Source organism: Macaca fascicularis, chromosome 9 (genome assembly GCF_037993035.2).
Source record: "Macaca fascicularis isolate 582-1 chromosome 9, T2T-MFA8v1.1".
Lineage (NCBI taxonomy): Eukaryota > Metazoa > Chordata > Mammalia > Primates > Cercopithecidae > Macaca > Macaca fascicularis.
In genome coordinates this window covers 1,022,122-1,045,009 of record NC_088383.1, presented here as the reverse complement: position 1 = coordinate 1,045,009, position 22,888 = coordinate 1,022,122, and the positions used below count along the sequence as shown (strand labels likewise).

The window sequence follows — 22,888 nt, the reverse complement described above, 5'->3', positions numbered from 1 at the left end:
TGATATTATCCTGCCCTAAATGGACTTGACACCATTTATTGCTTGGAATGTACAGTGCATCTTTACTATAATGAAATGAACTCAGGGCTTTGCTTTGAAGGCTGGGGTTTGAATCCTGGTTCTGCTCCCCTTTCTGTCTCTAAGGACTTGTATCTGTGACATGCAGGGGCTGTGTGGGATCTTCCCCACGGCCCCTACATTGCTGGTCGGTCTCTTTATCATGAAAAGGGGAGACATGACGGTGGGGCCACATGCTTGTGCCACCCGTGTCGTGACCTTGAACGCAGTCTTGAGGGAAGGATGAACCCACCGCGCACAGCAGACGGAGGCGCACGGCTCTGGGCAGGAAGTGCATGAATTTCGGGGTTCCTGTTTCCCAGCTCATCTTCGAATGTCATTTGCGTCTCACAATTCCCCACTGAAAGGACCGATCCCTACAGGAAATGCACACACCTCTGGCAGTTGCAGTCACTGCCAGATCCATGGGATGGGCAAAGGTGGGAGAGGCATGGACTCTGTCCTCCAGGCGCTTACACTCACAAAGAATACAGAGGAGATAAACGCAAGGTCAAACGTGATGAGGGCGGGAAGTGGCGGGTGGAGGAAGAGAAAGGAGAGAGATTGTTCTGGACGTGGGGTCAGGGATGGCTGTGGGTGGCATGGGCAGAGAAGGGGCAGGCTCTCCGGGGTGAAGGCTGGGAGCAGAGGTGCTGCGGGTCAGCCGCGTTGTCTGCAGGAGCTGGAGTGTGGAGGCTGCAAGGCTGCCTTGCAGGTGGCCCTGGCTGGTGGGGGCTCCAGCCGAAGCGGGTGGGGGGATGGGGGTAGGGGGGTAGGGAGGAGGGGGGTGGTGGGGAGGGACCTGTGTTCCTGCGGCCTACTCTGAAAGGGGAGTGAATGCAGCCGGGCCTCAGGGAACCAGCGCTGGCCAATGTCCCGTGGAGGACGGGGAGGCCAGGAGGTCTTTAGGAAGCTCTGGGCCTGAGGGAGGGGCCGGGCTGGGAAGAGGGGGTACAAGGATGAAAAGGAGGCCAGGTGGTCAGGGCTTTATACGACAGCCTGGGGAGGATGTGTGGCGACAGAGGAAGATGATGATGAAGACAACGGGGGCGATTCTGAGAAGCATGTAGATACTAAGAGCCATTGGAAGCAGCTGACTTCATTTAGGGTTTGTGGCGTTTGGGGTGCCTGGGGGCTTCCAGGGAAGTTTGCTCAGTGGACAGTTGGAGATGCGAGGGCCTCCCCAGATGGTCAGGACTAGAGACACAGACGGGGCTTCAGCCTCGCCGAGGTGGCACTGAGGCTGGGAGCTGATGGCCCCACGAGGGGAAGGAAGGTGGGAACCCTGGGGCCTGCATCCTGTCCCGGGAGGGCTGGAGCCAGGCTTTTCGGGCCGACCTGGCATTTGGACATTAGGTTACCCAACCTTGTCCTCCCACCCCCTTTTCACAGATGGGGACACTGACCCCCAGGCAGAGGCTCAGAGTCGCTCAAGGTCATCTGCTGGTCGCTGCATTCGAAACTTCCAGCCTAGCGCTCCGTCTCCGCCTCTTAATATGTTCATTAGCAAAAAACCAGCCCTCCACGACCCGGGGGCACTGCGAGTTTCCGCGCAGACGTCAAGCTGCGGCTCCAGGACGTGATTTTCGCAGGCAGCCGGGAGGACCAGGCGCTGGGGCAGGGCCCGGAGGCTCCGCTGGACGCGCAGAGCCCAGGACAGACAAGACCGCCCCGCCCCGCCCCGCCCCGCGGGCCCCGCGCCCCCCACCCGCCCCCGAGCGCGCCCCTGGGAGCCCGCGCTTCGCCGACGCGGCCGCGCGCCCCCGCCCCCGCGCGCTCCCGCGCCCCCTGCGCGCGCCGCGCCCACCGCGCGCTCCCGCTCCTGCGCGTCCTCGCGGCCCCCCGCGCGCCCCGCCCCCGCGGCCCCGTGACGTGCGCGCGCAGAGACGCTCCCGCCGGGCCGGGGCCGAGAGCAGCAGGGCCGGGAGCAGCAGGGCCGGGGCCGGGGCCGGGGCCGCAGCGCCTGCGGGGGTGCCGAGCGCGCGCGGGGCGGGCCGGGGCGCGTGGGGCGCGGGGGCGCGCGAGGCGGCCGTGGCGGGGCCGCGCTGAGGAGACGCCGAGGGGAGGGAGGTCCCTGCGCGCCCGCCGCCCGCCTCCCGCGCCCGCGCCGCCGCCTCCTCCTCGGTGCGGTTCCGCCGGGCGCGAGGAGCCGCCGAGACCTCCGCCTGTGAACAAAGAGGAGGCCGTGCGGGGCGCGGCGCCCGCGGAGCATGGCGGACCGCAGCCTGGAGGGCATGGCGCTGCCCCTGGAGGTGCGGGCGCGCCTGGCCGAGCTGGAGCTGGAGCTGTCGGAAGGTAACCGGGCCCCCGCCCCGGGCCGGGCCGCGCTGTCACCGGGGAGGGCCGCGCGCGGAGGGCTGGGGGCGCGGGGCCTGCGGCGGGGCGGGGGCCCGGCCCGGAGGGGGAGGTGCGACCCCAGCCCAGAGCGTGCGCGCCCCCCGGACCCCCAGACCCCGCGCCCTGGGGACGTTTGTGGGGCCGCGATCCCCCGCGCCCTGGGGAGGTTTGTGGGGCCGCGATTCTCCGCGCTCTCGGGGTGTCTGTGGGGCCTGGTATCCCCCGCGCTCTGGGGGTGTCTGTGGGGCCGCCATCCCCGGCGCCCTGGGATGTTTGTGGGGCTGCGATCCCACCGCGGATGTTTGTAGGGCCGCGATCCCCCCGCGCCCTGGGGTGTCTGTGGGGCCTGGGCGCCGCGCGGGGACGCAGGATGCAGCGGGCCCGGCGGGATCGGCCTTCCCGTGCGCTCTGCGCTGGAGCCGCGGCGTCCTTGGTGCAGCCGCGCGGTGCGCGCCACCTCCTCGCTGGCGGGTTCGGCCTGGAACGCCCGGCCTGATTTCAATGCGAAACTTGTCGTTGGACCCCGGGTTGGATCTCTGGCGCGGCCCGGGGGATCCCATCCCCATTGTTCGCGGGCGCTGCGCGGGGAAGGCTGGGCGGAATCGTCAACCTCTCCCCGGTCTGGGCTCCGGCCTCGCCGTCCTGGTCCTGTCGTAGGAGGGTTTGTGGCGGATCGGCCACCGCGGTCTCATGGAGGGTTGTGTACGCCTCTTATTTGCTCTTCATGGCGGAGATCATGTGCTCAACTGTCATAAGTTTCAGATCGGGCTTTGCCAGGTCTTTTTCCCAAAACCACTGAAGTTCCCAAATCTGAAATGTTTGATGTGTGTTTAGCCGTCTCCGGGCTCACCCTGGTCAGGCCATTCCTGTAACGTGGGGTGGGATGGGGGTGGGCCGGCGCGTCTCACATTTATATTTGGAGCAGTTTAGCATGGTGAACTTTTTTTGGGTAACGGTTTTGTGAGGGCCGGCAGCCAGAAAGTAAATTCATTCGTGCCAATTTTCACCAGCAGGGAGGAGCTGGTGTTGACTTTATGTTTTCCTTTTTAACACTTTCAGGGCAGAGAAGGGAGTGAGCAGGGGCCGTAGTATGCGGCCAAATGCCTTTCCAGACTTATAGGGACGGGAAATGGTCCTGTTTTTCAGTTTCAGATGTGGGGTTCCACGAGGTGTGTCAGTGTCCTGTAACGTGACACAGTGGCGGGCAGGACAGAGTCTCCCAGGCCTGTGGGCTTGGCTGCCGCCCTCCCGAGGAGCCGAGGATGAGGAGTGCATGGCTAGGAGGCAGGAGGGGCTGTGTGCAGGGTTCGGTTGTAAACTGGTAAATAGAGTGTGCTGTGCAGACAGCTCGTTTGGCGGGTAAGGAGAGTATCATTTGCAAAAGGCCCATCCTGGTTGTCTGATTGTGTCAGCCTTGGGTAGGTTTCCTGGCTCGTGTCACGGCCCAGGTGCACCCCTGCCTGTAGCCGCCGTGCGCTGTCTCAGGACAGGGACTTCTGTGCTGCCTGCATCACACTGATGTGAAATGTCAGTGCCCCAACCATGCCATCCGAGCTCAGGCACCCCTAAGCTCGGCAGGGCGAGCCCCGTCTGAGTGTCCCCCACCCACTGCCAGCCCAGAAGTTGGACCCACATTTGTTCCTAGAGTGTGGGATGTCGCTGGGAACGGGTGTCCGGTGTGTCGTGCGTCGTGGCCTTTCGAGGTGATGACACTTGCCTGTCAGTCGCTCTTGAAGGGTGAGTGATACCGTCTTGCTGCCCAGACGATGGCAAAGCCACTTTCGACGAAGGTGTGCTCAGCCGAATTCCCCGTGAACACCTTGCGTCTGTACAGGTTTTTTAAAAAGGGCTTAATGAGTTTCTTATCGAGCGACCAGGCAGAGAAAGAGGTGTGTGTGTTTGCATGCAGGAAGCCTAATTATGTTTTTTCCTTCTATATGAATCGTACTGAGACCTGAGCTACACATTTAAGAAGAAATCGTGAGAGGGTTGCTCCGTGGCTCCGTTCAGCCTCCCTGCGCCCTCCGGCCTGTGCTGGCCCCACTGCCTCATCTGTTCGCTGGATGGTCTTTGACTTTGCTGTGAAGTGTGGGTTTGCCCAGGTTGAGTTTATGGGGGTAGTGTTGTAAGGTCATTTGGAATTCTCTGTCTCATAACCACATAAAACAGTTTTACGGGCTTAAATTAGATGAATCAACTTGTTTTCCAGTATTGCTTAATAGAAACCCAAGAATTGAAGGATCAAAAATCTGTGTTTCTTTATATTGGACTTCCAAAATTCCTCAACATATCTGCTTTCAGAGTGAAAGCTGAAAACAGCTGTTAATGCTGAATTATTTCCCATCTTCAATCAAAATTCAAGTGGAGAGAATTCTTTAAGTTAGTTGTCATCATTTTATTAAAATATCAGAAAATATTATAGAAACATATGTGGAATTTCCAGTGCTCATTTCCTACAGAGGAGGATGGAAAAAGTTCCATTTTAAGCACATAACGTAGACTGAAAGAAAGAGTAGAGCATTCCCCTGAGGTTCCTGCGTGGGCTGCCAGCCTGCGTGGGTCATACGTCGTCTAGGTTTGGAGACCCCGGTCTGGTTCTGCTGTGCCCGCCTGCTGGGTGCCGTTACATGCACCTGCTGCCGTTCTGCTTTGTGGAGTTGTAGGCGCACTTCTTGCTGCGGGGCCGAGGGCTCCATCCTTCTTCCACTGCCTGTCCCTGCCCCGTGCCACCTGATGCCCCTTGCAGGGGAAGGCGAGGCCAGCTCACACCACAGAGCACGTGGCCAGCAAAACACAAGGACTCTCTGTGGGGAGAAGGGCTGGGCAGCGCTCGTGGGAGCTGACAGCCTCAAATCTGTGTGGGGATACATTCGGGGTGGAGGGTGAGAGGGGTCATCTCCTCACATACTTGGGTCTGAGTGTGAGCCAGGGAGGAGGCCACACAGGTAAGGAGGCCACACGGGTCGGGAGGCTGTGCAGGTGGGGACACTGCGGGTGGAGAGGCCATGAGGGTGTGGAGGCCCCTCGGGTGAGGAGGCTGTGTGTGTGGGGAGGCCACATGCGGGGAAGGCTTTGCTAGTGGAGAGGCCCCATGGGTGGAGAGGCTGTGAGGGTGCGGACGCCCCACAGCTGGGAGGAGGCCCTGCGGGTGAGGAGGCCCCATGGGTGGGGAGGCCATGAGGGCGGGAGGCTAGACTGATGGAGAGGCCCCATGAGTGGAGAGGCTGTGAGGGTGCGGAGGCCCCACAGCTGGGAGGAGGCCCTGCGGGTGAGGAGGCCATGAGGATGGGGAGGTCTCCAGAGTGATCTGGAGCTCCATTCTGGGGAGGGTCAAGGAATGGGAGGGCTGTGGCAGCTGCTTTCTCATACTCCTTTCCCCAGAATATTTTCTTCTGCCTTCTCTTCCCTACATTTTTGGCCTTCATAATTGGGTATTCTTTTTTGTGGCTTTAAAGGGCCTAAAAACAATTTCATTAACAACTTATACTTTACGTGGAATTGCCAAATTGGAGTGGAAACAGAAAACTTCCCCATAAAGACAAACTCATGTCTTATTTATTTTTTATTTTTTGAGATAGGGTCTCACTCTGTCTCCCAGGCGGGAGTGCAGTGGTGTGAGCTCAACTCACTGCAACCTCCACCTCCTGAGTTCAAGTGGTTCTCGTGCCTCAGCCTCCTGAGTAGCTGGGATTACAGGTGCCCGCCACAATACCTGGCTAATTTTTGTACCTTTGTAGAGATGAGGTTTCACCATGTTGGCCAGGTTGGTCTTGAACTCTTTACCTCAGGTGATCTGCCTGCCTCGACCTCCCAAAGTGCTGGAATTACAGGCATGAGTCACTGTGCCTGGCTTCATGTCTTATTATTATTATTATTTTTAAAAAGATTACATTTAGCTGTTGATTCCAATTAGGAAGAAAGTTTCTCTGTTGACTGGTCACTGATCTTTTTGGGCAGTGTATGCTTCAGAAAGCGCTTTTTTCCATTTGTTTAGGAGGCGCTGAATTATTTTTAACTATAGAACTCGTGATATAGCCTGCAAAAATTGTTGGTTTTGGTGGAAGAGAAGTTTTGAAAAACAGGTGCCATGCTTTGCACTCTGTGGCTTTGGTCATTGTCAGTGTGTTCCATGCCCACTGACTCCATCCTCCATGCTCTGCTAATTAATGTAGCCGATTCCTTCAGTGATCAGATCTGCTCCCCAGCGGTGCAGCCTAATGTTTTCTCAGCAGGGGAGAACCTGCTCACGGAGCGGGGTGAAGGCTCGCACACGTGCCGGGTCTCCCTGCGTTGGTTGAGGGACCTGTGTGTGTGTGTTTATTTATATATATATATATATATATATATATATATATATATTTTTTTTTTTTTTTTTTTTTTTTTTTTTTTTTTTGAGACAAAGTTTCACTCTTGTTGCCCAGGCTGGAGTACAGTGGCGCAATCTCGGCTAACTGCAACCTCCGCCTCCCGGGTTCAAGTGATTCTCCTGCCTCAGCCTCTCAAGTAGCTGAGTCTACAGGTGCCCACCACCACGCCCAGCTAATTTTTTGTATTTTTAGTAGAGACGGGGTTTCACCATGTTGGCCAGGCTGGTCTCGAACTCCTGACCTCAGGTGATCCCCCTGCCTTGGCCTCCCAAAGTGCTGGGATTCCAGGCGTGAGCCGCCCCACCCGGCTGTGTGTGTTACTATTAGCACATATGAATATGTGTCAAGTGCAGAGACGTGGTCTGCACATAGCCTGCACGTTGCTGTCGCCAAAGAGGGAACCCTAAAACGACGGCCCAGTGGGGGGTTTGTAGGTTTTGGGGGTGGCTTTTTCAGGGCACTTGGCACAAGGTCACAGACGTGTGGCTTTTGAATGGAGTTCTGTCCCCTGCGTCCCCCAGCCCTGTGCATTTCTTGGAGGTTCGACCCTGCACAGTGAGGAAGACACACTTGTGTAAGAGCTGACCTGAGGGCTGCCTTTCAGAGCCTAAGAGGAGGCCCTGAGGACTCTGTACACATTATTTTCGTTGAAAAGAAATAGTTTACTCTGAAAAACAAATGTGCAAAAGCCAAGCCTCACTGAGCCTCATGGACAGTTTGTTGTAACTGGGAGGAGGGCGGGAGCGTCAGTGGGTTCAGGAGGGTGAGGCCTTCTTGGCCAGGTAGCCTTGTTAAATCTATCTGAAAGTCACAGATAACTAAGTATCAAGTCGTCACAGATATTTAAGTATCCGGAATGAGATGGCTATGGAAAACATGAAAACATCGTTACTGGTTACGTGCATGATGCATCCAAAACATTGTTACCTGCACAGTGGCAGCACTGATATTTGTGGGCTTTTGAACGTGTGGACTGGAGTGTTAAGAGTCCTTCAGAGTTATGACAGTAGTTTGAATGTTCTTTTCTTGGCGAATAAATGCTATACATTGAATTTACCCAGGAAACTAGGAAGGTGAACCCACACGAAGGACACAGGCCTGTGGGCTGCTCCAGGCGCCCTTAGGGCGTTGCGAGGCCTGAGCTACGTGCTTCCCGCTCAGCCTCCTGAGAGCCGTGACGGCATCTCTGTTCTGCCTCACACTGGACCCGCTAGTTTCATATTCTTGTTATGGTTCCGAGGCTACAAGCGGTTGGATTCTGTGAGTCACTCTCTGTCTTCCTCCTCCAGCTGCTTTCAAATGGGTCGTCTCTTTTTTTAGAACTGATTTTTTAAGCAGTGATTGATGGGGTGAGTTGTAGTGCTGTCCTGAACTGCAGAGGGAGCGCATTGAGGAACCTGGGTTTTGATGCTGTGCACATCAGCTGAGTCACCAGCCCAGGGCCCCGTCAGTCCCATTATTAAGCTCATTTCTTGCTCTTCTCATCGTTACTCAGACACCTTAAAAAAAAAAGCAAACTCCTGCTTGCCGTCACTGGCTGAGTTTGGCAAATGGGTGTTTACCCTGGAAAGAGGGGCATTTTGTCCTCTGGAACGTCTAAGGCACCCTTTGGTGACGTGGTCGGTTTCTGACCACTCTATCCCGTGGGCGTCCTTCCTGCTTCCACCTTCCCTTTCCGAACGCCTCCGCCTCCAGGGCTTTAACTTTCCTTCTGTGTGTGTGCCACGCAGAGGTTATGACTGTTGTGCCAGTGCCCTGTTTTTTTTTTTCTGCTGAGGGCCCAAAACTTGCTACATCTCAAAAGAAGCAATTGCATCCATTTGTTTGCGATGAGCATAAACAGTGCCCTTTAAGGGAGACTAATTGGTAAACCCGGCTGCTGTGGGTAGAAAGACAGCGGTGGCCGCGGAAGCAGGGCTCTGCCTCTTCGGAGCCTGCACAACTGTCCTGCTTTCTTTCTTCAATATCCAGTAGGGGGGTTAATTTTAATAAGCCCTTGAAACCAACAAAGCAGGAAAGTGCTAAGACATTGAGGTGTGAGATTTAAAATGACAACCAGCAGCCTCTCATTCTTCCTTCACTGAGGAAGGAAGGAACCAGTTGCCTCTTCGTTTTGGGGCTGCAGGGTATGTTTGGCAGCGACACTGGCCCTTTGTGCTGTGTGATTCATGAATTGAGATAGTTCTTTACTAAGTGTTTTGTGCAGTAGGTATGAAAATGGGGAAAGAGGGAGCACTGTCCGGGGTGGAGAGGCGTGGAGAGACGCTGTGATACATAGCCAGTCCTTTTCTTCTGGGCTCCTGGTTTTCAATCTTTTTCTTCTTTTTTTCCTAACAGCTTGAAAGATGATTTTTGTGTCTTAATTAAAAGATTGAAGACTGTGGGTCAGACCCAAACTAATTCCATTGGCATCAAAGAAAAGGATTCTTTACATATTTATCTATAGGCACAATTAATTTTTTTATTTTTTGCTGAATTATCTGGTTAGTCATTACATTAGAGAAGTAATATTAAAAATTAAAAAATAAAAAATGTATCTGTAAACACATCCCCCTTCCATTCCAGTCTTGGTCTCTGTGTAATTTTAGAACCTTGAGCCATGATGTACATAGAGTTTATATTCTTTTAATATCTTGCTACTTCATTGTTATAATGTTTAATCTCTGGGTTGATGTATCACGGGTTACTTGACCGTTTCTTACAGGTGTTTGGTTTAGTTTTTTTTCCCCTTAACGCTAATGTAAATTTGAGTGTTTGGATGGTAGTTTTAGCAGGATTTAAGGCAGAGCCTCAGATAGGGTGGTGGATCGATTTATAGTCCCTAGTTTGAGGAGGGAGGTGGCAATCTGCCCTTTCTTCTAAAACTGATATGTTAAATCACAATGGACATTTACTTGATTTTGAGCACTTGGGACTCCCCTGGGGTTCACTGGTATTGCAAGGTCAGGGCTGCTGGAGAGGTCCCCAGCGTGCCCAGCGCAGGGTCCTGAGCGCATTGCTGCAGGATGGAAGCCCTGGGCTTTGTCCTCCAGTGGCTGTCGCTCTGGGAAGAGCTGGCTGCTCCAAGAATGAGGTCTATGCTCTGAAGCCCACAGTCAGCAGACCAGCAAAGGTCAGCACAGATGACCTTATATGAATCATTCATTTAACAAGCATTCATGGAATACACATTCCATGCAGTTGGAACTTAGAGTGGAAGGCCATCAGCTCACTGTTGTCTGAGCAGAGCTTCGTCCCTGGGTCCCTGTTGAACTTAGAGTGGAAGGCCATCAGCTCACTGTTGTCTGAGCAGAGCTTGGTCTCTGGCTCCCTGTCATAGCCTCTGCTCCTAGGAGGTGCACAGTGAGTGTTGGGGGACCCTCCACATGCACAGTTGCCGAACAAGGACCCCTCCCAAGAGCGTCAGCCCTGGGCCCTGAGCTCTGAAGAAGAGGAAGGCATTCCTGGGGCCGACTTCCTTTCTGGATACTGAGCTCTGCACAGAGAGAAACTCTTCTGCATTCACTGCAGTGAAATTCATAAAACAAATAACACTTTAGAGACTGGGGCCTGCATTCCCCAGAATTTCCATGGCCACAGGTGGTGGCTGCACCATGCAACTGGAGTCTGCGTTCCCCAGAATTTCTGTGGCCACAGGTGGTGGCTGCACCATGCAACTGGTGTCTATGTTCCCTGGAATTTCCGTGGCCATAGATGGTGGCTGTACCATGTGACTGGGGTCTGCATTCCCCGGAATTTCTGTGCCTGCAGGTGGTGACTGCACCGTGCGACTGGAGTCTGTGTTCCCCAGAATTTCTGTGACCATAGGTGGTGGCTGTACCGTGTGACTGAGGGTCTGCATTCTCTGGAATTTCCATGACCATAGGTGGTGGCTGTACCATGTGACTGAGGGTCTGTGTTCCCTGGAATTTCCATGGCCATACATGGTGGCTGTACCATGTGACTGAGGGTCTGTGTTCCCCGGAATTTCTGTGGCCATAGATGGTGGCTGTACCATGTGACTGAGGGTCTGCATTCCCCGGAATTTCTGTGGCCATAGATGATGGCTGTACCATGTGACTGAGGGTCTGCATTCCCCGGAATTTCCGCGGCCATAGATGATGGCTGTACCATGTGACTGAGGGTCTGCATTCCCCGGAATTTCCGCGGCCATAGATGATGGCTGTACCATGTGACTGAGGGTCTGCATTCCTGGAATTTCCGCGGCCATAGATGATGGCTGTACCATGTGACTGAGGGTCTGCATTCCCCGGAATTTCTGTGGCCATAGATGATGGCTATACCATGTGACTGAGGGTCTGTGTTCCCCGGAATTTCTCTGGCCGCAGATGGTAGCTGTACCATGTGACTGAGGGTCTGTGTTCCCTGGAATTTCTGTGGCTGCAGATGGTGGCTATACCATGCAACTGAGCTCTGCATTCCCTGGAATTTCCGTGGCCACAGGCGGTGGTTGCACCATGCGTCAGGTCCTCTGTCTCAGGAGTTGGTGCCATTGTCTCTGTTACTCCCTTGCCTGACCCAGAGAGGCAGTTCCTGACTTTATCACTCCCAGGAAACACACAGGCATCTGTTTTGGATCCTTGTTTTATTTCCCCATCCCCTTTCTCATCAAAGGGAAATTCACATCCCTCTAAAGCTGAAAATGGTGTGGGGCCCCCTGGTGGTCTTTCCAAGGCATTATCAGCAGGTAAATTAGATCATGTGGGCCAGTGTACCTGAAATGAAAACAGAAAGGTAAGTCATGTCACTAAGCTTTGCTGGGAGATTCAGGGTCTTTGTCAGTGACAGAATCATCCAAAGTAAGTTGTTTGTTCACTGCAGATCTAGATGGTTGGCTGTATCGGGATTAAACTTACCCAGTGTCGACAGAGTGTAGCTTAATCCTCATGGAAGGGTGTCAAGTACATTGAAGAATAGCTGCCGAGCCTGCTATTGTTGGGAGAGGGGCAGGTGCATCTCTCGCTTAGCCCAGTGCTGCAGGAGGCCAGGCTCACGTCAGGCTGTATGTGTGAGCAGGTTGGATTTTTAGCACGCTGGGACGGTAAAGCACAAACATCTATTTTTAACTTGTGGGTGACCTTCTTCTGTGCTGCTTGAGTCTCTGTGGGCCTTTCCCTGTTTCCTTCCTGAGGAGTCTGTGCCAGGGTCCCAACCGCTCTCTGGGCTGCACCTCCGCGCCTGCCCAGTGAGGAGCCTCCTCCTGGTGGCTGTGGGACTGGGCTGGGCCCACACTGTCAGCATCGTCCGGGGTAAGCAAGCCCGTCCCTGCACACCTCAGTGTCCCCAGCTGTTGAACAGGGCTAATCAACTGACCGTCAGGATTAATGGGGATCAGATGCGCTCATCTCATAGCCCTGTTTGGTAAATAGCTACTTCCACTCTGTCCTCCAATGTGCTACTCTAGACTTTTTCTTTGCCTCCATTTAGCCAGGTGATTCGAGGTGACAGTGACTATCAAGAGGGACATACAGAGGAAATCAGTGGAAGAGAGCTCGAGGAGCAGACATGGGCACATGGAGCACAGTGCGGGGAGCATGAGTGCAGGGAGCATAGGCATGGGGAGCACAGATAGGTGTGGGGAGAACGGGCGTGGGGAGGATGGGTGCGGAGAGCACAAACAGGTGTGGGGAGCACGGGTGTGGGGAGCACAGAGAGGTGTGGGGAGCACGGGTGCGGGGAGCACGGGTGTGGGGAGCATGGGTGCAGGGAGCATAGGCATGGGGAGCACAGATAGGTGTGGGGAGCATGGGCGTGGGGAGGACGGGTGGGGGGAGCACGGGTGTGGTGAGCATGGGGGTGGGGAGCATGGGCATGGGGAGGACGAGTGCGGGGAGCACGGGCGTGGGGAGCACGGATGCCCGGAGCACAGGTGTGGGGAGCATGGGTGTGGGGGGCATGGGTGCTGGGAGCATGGGTGTGGGGAGCACGGGTGCCCAGAGCACAGGTGTGGGGAGCACGGGTATGGGGAGCATGGGTGCGGGGAACACAGGTGCTGGGAACACAGGGTATGGAGAGCATGTGTGTGCTTGCTCTGCTCTGACAGATGCTGCCGAGCACGTACTCTGTGCTCAGATGGGTCAGAGCCTCAGTACCTCTTTTTTAAAAAAATTCTTTCTTTTTTTAAAGATAGGACTTCTCTCTTCCTGGTGACCCCTTTTAGTCGATACTCTTTTAAGCCTGCTTTTCCAGAGGAAAGCTAGGAAGGATGGCCTATATAGGTTCCAGTCTGGGCATATCTGGAAGAATGGCCTGTTTTAGGTTTGAGTCTGGCGTACCTGGGGACATCTTTGAACCTCCACTCAGAGTCCCAGCACCACGTGTAGAGGCTCCCCAAATGTCTGCTGGGACTTTCCCCTCTGCTCGGGGATGATGAAGAGCAGAACCTCACCCTGCCACGACCTCTGGGGTCCTCCTTCCTGGAGGGCAGTGCCTTGGTGGCCAGTGTGTGTAGGAGGCTGGGCTGGCACCTTCGGGCTATGCTCTGCAGCGGGGGCTCGTGACACGGGGCATTCTTGTGCTCTGCACAGGGACTGGTGATGTGGGGCATCCTCGTGCACTGTGGACCATGTGGGGTGCACATGAGCCAGACAGCTCCTGGAATTCGGAGCCTGGCTGCGTCTCAGGCCACCCACCTGTCTGTGGCACTTCTGGGGGATTGTGGGGACCGTATGAGTCTGTGTCCCCACCCTCACTGGCTGGACACCTGTGCCAGGCTGGGGCTTTATGTTTCACAATCCCCTGTTCCGAGTTGTGTGAATGTTTATTTTCATTACCTACTCTTATAAGCTTTCCTTTTTTAAAAAAAAAATCAGAGACAGACTTTGAAGTCCCCTGGCCCCACCCTTTGTGGACCTAATGGTATTGCAGAAATTATGGCTTCAATTATGTATAATAACTGGGACTACTTTAAAAGAAATGTAAAGGAACAAGGTGGAGTGGCCATTTCAAGCGGTACATCATGCTGGATTCTTAAGTGAACATTATCAGGCTTTCAACACATTTTCTCTTTTTATTTACTTTGGAGAATATAATGGATGCTCAGAAGTTGTTGGAATTTAGTAACAGGAAGTCATCCTTAAGGAGCTATTTAAGCAAGGGGACAGTTGGAGTAAATGTAAGTTATGAACACACCTATTCCAAACCAGAGAAATAAAAGCATCAACTGTGCTGGAGTTGAAACTTGGTTGCTAGTGTGTCTTTCCTGCCCACAGTGACTGTGGCAGTGCTGTGGGCAGGAAATTCTGGAAAGAAGACTTGGTGCCAGTGGTAGTTTTTGTGACGATTCATTTGCTTTCAGCTCAAGTGACTATAGTCTTATTTGCAAATGGCTAGGTCTCCACCAATGGACCACAACATTGACATAGGACAAATGAGAAATAGCCCTTGGGTTTTTAACAATTATTATTTTTAATGGACACATTATAGTACATATCCATGGGATACAGTGTGATATTTCAATACATGTTTATCATGTGTAATTAGCAAATCAGGGTAATTAGCATGTCCATCATCTCAAACATTTGTCATTTCTTAATGCTGGGAATATTTAAAATCCTCTCTGCTAGCTGCTTGAAAATATACAATAAATTGTAAACCATAGTCACCCTACAAGGCTATAGCACACTAAATCTTACTTTTACTGTCTAGATGTAATTTTGTATCCATTAGCCAACCTCTCCCTTTCTCCCTTCCCGCCACCCTTTCCTGTCTCTAGAATCCACTGTTCTACCTTCAGACGGTAGAATATAATTTTCCTCATAGAGATCTTTAACCCTCTTGGTTAGATTTCTTCTAAGGTATTTTTATTTTTATTTTTATTTTATGTTTTTGTAGCTAAATGGGATAGCTTTCTTGATTTCTTTTTCCACTGACTCATTGTTGGTCTATAGAAATGCTACTGATTTTTATATGTTGATTTTGTATTCTGTAACTTTATTGAATTTGTTTATCAGTTCAAAGATATTTTTGCTGGAGTCTTTTTTTTTTTTTTTTTTTTTTAAATATATAAGAGCATATTGTCTGAAAACAGACAATTAGAGTTCCTCCTTTCCACTTTGGGTGCCCTTGATTTCTTTCTCTTGCCTGACTGCTCTTGACTAGGACATTCAGTGCTGTGTTGAATAGGAGTGGCACAAGTGGGCATCCTTGTCTTGTTACAGATCTCAGAGAAAAAGCTCTTAGTGTTTCCCCATTCCCCATTATGTTAGCTGTGGGTTTGTCACATATGGCCTTTATTGTGTTGAGGTATGTTTCCTTCAGTGCCTAATTTGTTGAGACTTTTTATCATGAAGCAGCATTGAATTGTATTAAATGCTTTTTCTGTATCTATCAAAATGATATTATGGTTTTTGTCCTTAATTCTGTTAATGTGATGTAGCGTATTTATTGATTTGTGTTTGTTGAGCCATCCTTGCATCCTGGGATAAATCCCACTTGATCATGGTGTGTAATCTTTTTGATTTGCTGTTGGATTCAGTTTTTTAGTATTTTGTTGAGATTTTTGCATCTGTGTTCATCAGGGATATTTACCTATAGTTTTCTCTTTTTATTGTGTCTTTGTCTTATTTTGGTATCAGGGTAATGCTGGCCTTGAAGAATGAACTTGGCAGAATTCCCTCCTCTTCAATATTTTTGGAATAGTTTGAGAAGAATTGAAATAAAAATTTATAGAATTCAGCTGTGAAGCCACCTACTCCTGGGGTTTTCTTTGTTGGGAGACTTTTTATTATTACTTAGTCATACATGTTACTCATTATTGGTCTGTTTAGGATTTCCGTTTCTTCTTGGTTCCATCTTGGTAGGTTGTACATGTCCAGGAATATTTCCATTTCCTCTAGGTTTTCCAATCTGTTGACATACAATTGTTCAAAATAGTCTCTAACGATCCCTTGTATTTCTGTGGTATCAACTCTAATTCTTTTCTGTTTCTAATTTTATTTATTTGGGATTTCTTTTTTTTTTTTTTCTTATTGTAGCTAATGGTTTTTTCTATTTTATTTATCTTTTCAAAAAAAAACAACATTTTTTCTTCATCTTTTATATTTGTTAGCTTCAATTTTACTTAGTTCCTCTTTGATCTTTGTTATTTCTTTTCTTCTACCACTTTTGGATTTGATTTGTTCTTACTCTTCTAGCTCATTGCAGTTCGTTGTTAGGTTGTTTATTTTAAATCTATTTTTTAAACGTAGGAGTTTATTGCTATAAACTTTTCTCTTAATACTGCTTTTGCTGTATACCATAGGCTTTGATATGTTGTGTTTTGGTTTTCATTTGTTTCAAGAAATTTTTAAATTTCCTTCTTAATTTCTTCATTGACCCATTGGCTATTCAAGGGCATATTGTTTAATTTCTATGTATTTATACAGTTTTGAAAGTTCTCCTTGTTGTTGTTGTTTTTTTTATTTATTAAACTTTATATTCTGGGGTACATGTGCACAATGTGCAGGTTTGTTACATATGTATACATGTGCCAAGTTGGTATGCTGTACCTATTAACTCATCATTTACATTAGGTATATCTCCTAATGCTATCCCTCCCCCCTACCCTCACCCCACAACAGGCCCCGGTGTGTGATGTTCCCCTTCCTGTGTCCAAGTGATCTCATTGTTCAATTCCTACCTATGAGTGAGAACATGTGGTGTTTGGTTTTCTGGCCTTGCGATATTTTGCTGAGAATGATGGTTTCCAGCTGCATCCATGTCCCTACAAAGGACATAAACTCATCCTTTTTTATGGCTGCATAGTATGCCATGGTTGTTATCTGCCACATTTTCTTAATCCCGTCTGTCATTGATGGACATTTGGGTTGGTTCCAAGTCTTTGCTATTGTGAGTAGTGCCGCAATAAACATACGTGTGCATGTGTCTTTATAGCAGCATGATTTATAATCCTTTGGGTATATACCCAGTAATGGGATGGCTGGGTCAAATGGTATTCCTTGTTCTAGATCCTTGAGGAATTGCCACACTGTCTTCCACAATGGTTGAACTTGTTTACAGTCCCACCAACAATGTAAAAGTGTTCCTATTTCTCCACATCCTCTCCAGCACCTATTGTTTCCTGACTTTTTAATGATCGCCATTCTAACTGGTGTGAGATGGTATCTTATTGTGGTTTTGATTTGCATTTCTCTGACGGCGAGTGATGATGAGCTGTGTCTGTTGGCTGCATAAATGTCTTCTTTTGAGAAGTGTCTCTTCCTTGTTGTTGATTTACAGCTTTATTCTGTTACAGTCTGAGAATATCCTAGATGTTATTTCAATTTTAAAAAAATGTATTGAGACTTCTTTTGTAGCCTAGCATGTGGTTGATTCTAGAGAATGTTCCATGTGCTGAGGAGAAGAATGTGCATTTTGTATCTGTTGGATGAAATGTTCTGTAAATGTCTGTTAGGTCCATTTGGTCTACACTGTACTTTAAATTTGATATTTTGTTGTTATTTTCTGTCTAGATGATCTCCAGTGCTGACAGTGGGATTTTGAAGCCCCTACTATTGTTGTGTTGGTGTCTCTCTGTCTCTGTCTCTCTCTCTCTCTCTCTCTAAATATGTATATATAAATTTATTTGAGACGGAGTTTTGCTCTTGTTGCCTAGGCTGGAGTGCAGAGGTGCAATCTCGACTCATTGCATCCTCCACCTCCCGAGTTCAAGTGATTCTCCTGCCTCAGCCTCCCAAGTAGCTGGGATTACAGGCATGTGCCACCATGCTGGGCTAATTTTTTGTATTTAGTAGAGACAGGGTTTCACCATGTTGGCCAGGCTGGTCTTGAACTCCTGACCTCAGGTGATCCACCTGCCTCCACCCCCCAAAGTGCTGGGATTACAGGTGTGAGGCACTGCATCCGACCTCTCTCTCTATTTAGATCTACTAATATTTGCTTTATATATCTGGGTGTTTTGTTGTTGGGTGCACATATACTTGTAATTGTTGTATCCTCTTGCTATGTTGATCTCTTTATTATATAGTTACCTTTTTGTCTCCTTTTTACAGTTTTTGACTTAAACTGTGATTGGTCTGAAATAAATATAGCTACTCTTGCCCACTTTTGATTTCCATTAATGTGGAACATGTTTTTCCATCCTTTCACATTTAGTCTATGTGTGTCTTTATGGCTGAAGTCAGTTTTTTGTAGGCAGCATATAAGTTGTTTTTTCTTGTTTTAAATCCACTCAGCCCGTCTATATCTTTTAATTGGGGTGCTTGGGGTTATTTTGCTATTGATATCACAGTCCAGATATTAAGATTTTCTCACCTAGTTACTTGTACACAAATTAATATGAAAAGGAAGTAGAATTTTTCTTTTGTCCTTCTGAAGATAATGATGGATTATTATTTTGATTTCTTACAAGTGAGGGACTCACCATGCCTGTTGGAATTTTAGAATTTCTTTCTTGTTATTAGGAACAGCAATGATCTGTAATGGGTTCCTGGAATCATCCAGTAATGGTCTGAATATCTTAAAAGTTTCTTTTCATGTCTCCTTTTCTATTTCTCCCCTAGTAGCCATGCATCCGGGGCAGGAGATGGCCTTACATTTCCTTGGTTTCTTGATGATTTCTTAGGTTTAGTGTTTGACACAGTTAGGATTCTGGATAAAATCAGCCCTTCTGGGAAGTAAGTCAAACAAGGACTTTCTGGTGGCGTTATACAGGTTTCCCATGCCCCATGAGTACAGGACTAGCTCCCTGGGGAAGGAGTATGGGCACATGATGGCAGGGAGCCATTCTTGGATGGTCCCATCTTTCTGCAGGAATTCTCATGCAGGGAGAAGCAGCACGTGGTGACGGAGCTGGTAGGGATTCTGCTGATAGTTTTGATCGTTATGATTTGCTCCTGAAAGGTGATGTGGAATGAAGTACAATATTTAGAATGCTGACATTCCTTGAAACAAAGATATAGAAAAAATCTTATAATTGCAGGGTGCCTTGTAGTTTTCAGCTGCTCTCATGTGGATCCTTCTCTATCCTTCTGAAATGCTTTCCCAGGAGAGAGCATTGTTCTCTTTATATAGATGAGGAGCCTGGGTTTCAAATGGTTAGGAATTCAGCGCAGGCATTGGAATCTTTGGTTTCCTGAAACATTTTCTATTCAAGTATAGACCACGTGGCCTCTAAAGGCTGGCTCATTCTTAACACCACGATTGGGGATCCAGCCTCACCTCTGGGGTGAGTGGCAGGAACTCCACAGCCATCCTGGGTGCTCTGGGGTGGGGTGGCTGAGCTGTGGCAGCCCCTCCCAGCTGAGCAGCAAGGCTGGGGAAAGCTCATTCCATTCCCCTTGGTTCTAACCAGGTAGACGCTTACACTGCACATTTCCTTAGCTGGGAACCTTTAGAACTTTACATTTAAATCTAATCTGTGATCCAGGGGGTAGATACATGGGTATTCACTGTATAATTCCTAAATTTTTTGTATGTTTAAAATTTTTTTTATGTGTGTCATGGACGACAAAAGAAATGCAACCTCTTTGAGTTAGGTTTTCTGTATAGCATCTTCTAGAATCAGGAGGCTGGACAGGGTTTAGTTTCATCAGAAATCTTAATCTTTCTGGTCAAGAGACGGCACTGTTAAATTCTTGGTTGTGTGGTTTCTGGGAAAGAAATATTCTAAATGAGTTCCAGGAATCACTTCTGTGGCGTTTCTACAGGAAAAGTGACCACTCTTGAAGCTTCACTGTCACTGACAAGAATGATTGTGACGGTTTCTAAGCAGTCTCCAGCCAATCTTTAGTTCTTTTATGCAGAGTGCTTTTATTCCAAGTGAAGTGCCCTTCTGTTTAATGGTGACCTCCAGTTATTACAGGGATTGCATCCGCATTTGATGGACGTGAACCTGCTCATCTCTGGCTCCCCAGCTTCACCTCCGGGGTGGGTGGCAAGAGTTCCACAGCCATCCTGAGTGCTCTGGGGTGGGGAGTCCCTAGTGGGAGTGGGGCCGGGAGGTTCCCATCTGACGTTCCACACTGGTGCGGGCGCCTCTCTGCCCTGTTTCCTCTGTCCGTGCCTCTGTGGTTTCCTCCTTCCTGGGCCTGTGGCCTGTTTTCTCCGTGCGTGCCTCAGTGGCGCGTTTCCTCCGTCTGTGCGTCTGTGGCCTGTTTCCTCCGTCCGTGCGTCTGTGGCCTGTTTTCTCCGGGGGCGTGCCTCTGTGGCGCCTCCGTCCATGCCTCAGCGGCGTTTCTTCCGTCCCTGCCTCAGTGGCGTTTCTTCCGTCCGTGCGTCAGTGGCGTTTCTTTCATCTGTGCATCTGTGCGTCTTCTCCATGCGTGCGTCTGTGGCGCTTTTCCTCCCTCCGTGCGTCTGTGGCGCTTTTCCTCCCTCCGTGCGTCTGTGGCCTGTTTCCTCCCTCCATGCGTCTGTGGTGCTTTCTCGTCTGTGGATCTGTGGCATTTCCTCTGTGACTCTGTGGCCTGTTTTCTCCGACCACGCTGAAGACCGTCGCTTCTCTCTAGTCACCACTTACTGATCGCTCCCTGTGTGCTGAGCCTGTGTCAGGCGTGTGGCGTGTGTCACCTGTGTGGCAGGGGTTTGCGTGACACACAGGGACACACGCTTGGGGAGCCGCAGTGATGGGGTCATAGCCACGCAGCTCAGCCCTCGGTCTGAGGGGCTTGGTGCCCACCCAGCTCTTCCCGAAGTGGCCTCGGGGCAGATCCCAGCTCTGCTTTGTCTCCTGGAGGCACCTCATGAGGTAAATTAAGCAAATCTGAGGTAGGAAGCAGTTGTGAAATGAGACCTGGTTTCAGGTGTGTGTGGTCATTTCTCTTTACATGTTTACTTCATATACCCCAAATGATACACTTTTCCACCTGGTATACCAATTAATTACCAGCCATTACTGGTACAAAATTCCGTGAAGGATATTTGAGGAGGGCACAGTCTCAAAAACATGCTTTATTTTCACAGCTGTGATTTGCATGATAAACCTGTCAGGACTGTAACTTTCTTTTGTTATCTTATTTTTATTTTTAGACCCTTGAGAGGAAGTTATTTAGTGATTACTTATAATTGTGAAAATAATCTAATGATTAGAGAATCTCATTAGAACAAGTATTATATTTTCTGTTCCTTGTGTAAATGAAATAATCTTAATCCAGGCTGGTGTTGGTAGGAATGGTCATGTTTAAAATGGGTAAGATGTTTATGTGATGTGTGGCCCTCCCCTATATTGTCTCTGGAACATTCCAGAACATCCATCTCAATTCTCACTTGTTGACACCCTACCCTGTTTTGTGATTATTCTTGTTTGCATCAGAATTTTGAATCCATGTACCTGAGATGATACTTACATATGCATGTACACATGCATGTGTGTGCATGTGTGTATGTGTATGTATGTGCATGTATGTGTGTCCATGTACACGTGTATATGCATGTATGTGTGTGCATGTGTACGTGTGTATATGTATATATGCCTGTGTGTGTACGTGTATGTGTATATGTGTATGCATGTATGTGCGTATGTGTGCACACATGTATGTATACACACATGTGCACAGTGCATGCATGTGTGCACATGCACACGTTTTTGCCTGTATGTGTATGCACATATGTACACACGTGTGTACATGTGTAGGTATGTGTATGCATGTGTGTGCACACAGATATACCTTTTCCTTTCATACAGGCTGTTTTGAGTATTGTTGTTAGGCAGTGACAACTTTCCATTTCCTCAGTCAGAAAATGGGTAGCTCATCATTAATAAAGATGAGCGTTCAATATCAAGAATCCCTAAAGACAATTGAAATTGTCATATTAAATAAATAAATTCCCAAACAAAGGTAGTGTTCTGTACTATGTGTTCACATTGAACTTTCTTATAAAAATTGGTGTGAATGTTTCCCACTTATTGGAAATCACATGACTAGTTTAAGCCAAAACGTGGAATATTAATTCTGTCTTCAGATCACTTTTGCATATTTATGATTGATCTGTTCTGCTGTTCTGGAAGCTCTGAAAACCACTCTATCTTACCCTAGCTGGTGCCACCGTTGTGAGAATTCAGGGAAACAAGGTGTTTGCCAGTTTAAGTATTTTAGATCTCAAACTGCCTCTTTTCTGCATCATAAACCAGTCTTAAAGAAAGACATAGTGTGACTTGTAGTGGATTATGTCAGTTTTATTTTCTGTGGCTGAATCATCACTCTACATTGTGAATTAATGTTATTTTTCAGATCGTCTTCATAACACAGGGAGGTTCTCCAGTGTTGAGTGCAGGTTCAGTGAAGGCACTAACACTGTTACTACGGACTTAAACAGACTTGTTTTCTGAGGTGATAACCCTGGAGTCAGGCATTCAGTGTCTGCCCATCACTTGGTTCCAAGTTCTTGGTCCCCTCCCACTCTCCTCCCCCTGCACCCTTACTTCTATCTTACCTTCTTTTTGACTCATAGGCCCTCGGCAGATGGTGTGTTGGGGGCAGGTGTCTGCTGTGAATCTTCGATAACCTTGGGAGAGAACTTTTTATTTGGAGCAAGACCCCTCTCAATAAACTTTCAGTAGCCCGAGTATCATCTGTTGTGTGAACTATTTGTGGAAAATGTTCAGCATTTTTCCTTGGATTTTGGCTGATCTTTCTCCACCTGCCAGTTTCTTCTCAGTTTGCCATGTCTGTACCCTCACCAACCCCGTTCCAGCCCTGGTTACGTGTAAAGTAATTGAAGCAGAGCTCTGCAGATGAGAGAGCACATGTGTGTTGCCCCCCGAGTTCCCTTCCTGGCCTCTGAGTGTGGGTTGTGTTTTGTTCCGAGGGACGACTCTGAGGCTCCTGGCCCCTGTTTTGGAGCACCCCACACCAAAGTGGGTGTAAAATGAAAAATGGGCTTATGCTGTATTATTATAATTCATAGAGCAGATAATAAAAATGCTTGAATCTGAACAGCAGCTGAAAATGAGGACATGGTACCAGTTTGGATGTTGGATGACCTTCTTGAAAAAAGCTTTCATCATACTTTAGAAACTGTGCGTGTGCTGTTTTCTATTTCACACTTAGAATCTGTACAGTGCGTGTTGTATGAATGTGTTGTATGAGTGTGTTGTGTTGTATGTGAGTTGCATGGGTTGTATGTGCATATTGTATTGAGTTGCATTTATTTTATGTTTCAGTGTTGTGTGTTGTATGAGTGTGTTG

The 22,888-nt window shown here is 49.1% G+C and overlaps 1 protein-coding gene across 5 annotated transcripts in view; it reads left to right on the top strand.

The window, feature by feature from the left end:
- Positions 1 to 1,940: 1,940 nt before the first annotated feature.
- The window catches only part of DIP2C (disco interacting protein 2 homolog C), a 375,852-nt gene continuing 354,904 nt past the window's right edge, over positions 1,941 to 22,888 (top strand). For 2 of the 5 annotated variants that reach the window (XM_005564485.5, XM_065520211.2), the window contains exon 1: positions 1,941 to 2,352. In XM_005564485.5, coding sequence (XP_005564542.3) covers positions 2,268 to 2,352 — 85 coding nt within the window. In that variant the 5' untranslated portion in view covers positions 1,941 to 2,267. The remainder of the gene's footprint in view (positions 2,353 to 22,888) is intronic. The other 3 variants (XM_065520210.2, XM_065520208.2, XM_065520209.2) reach the window with 2 other exon arrangements.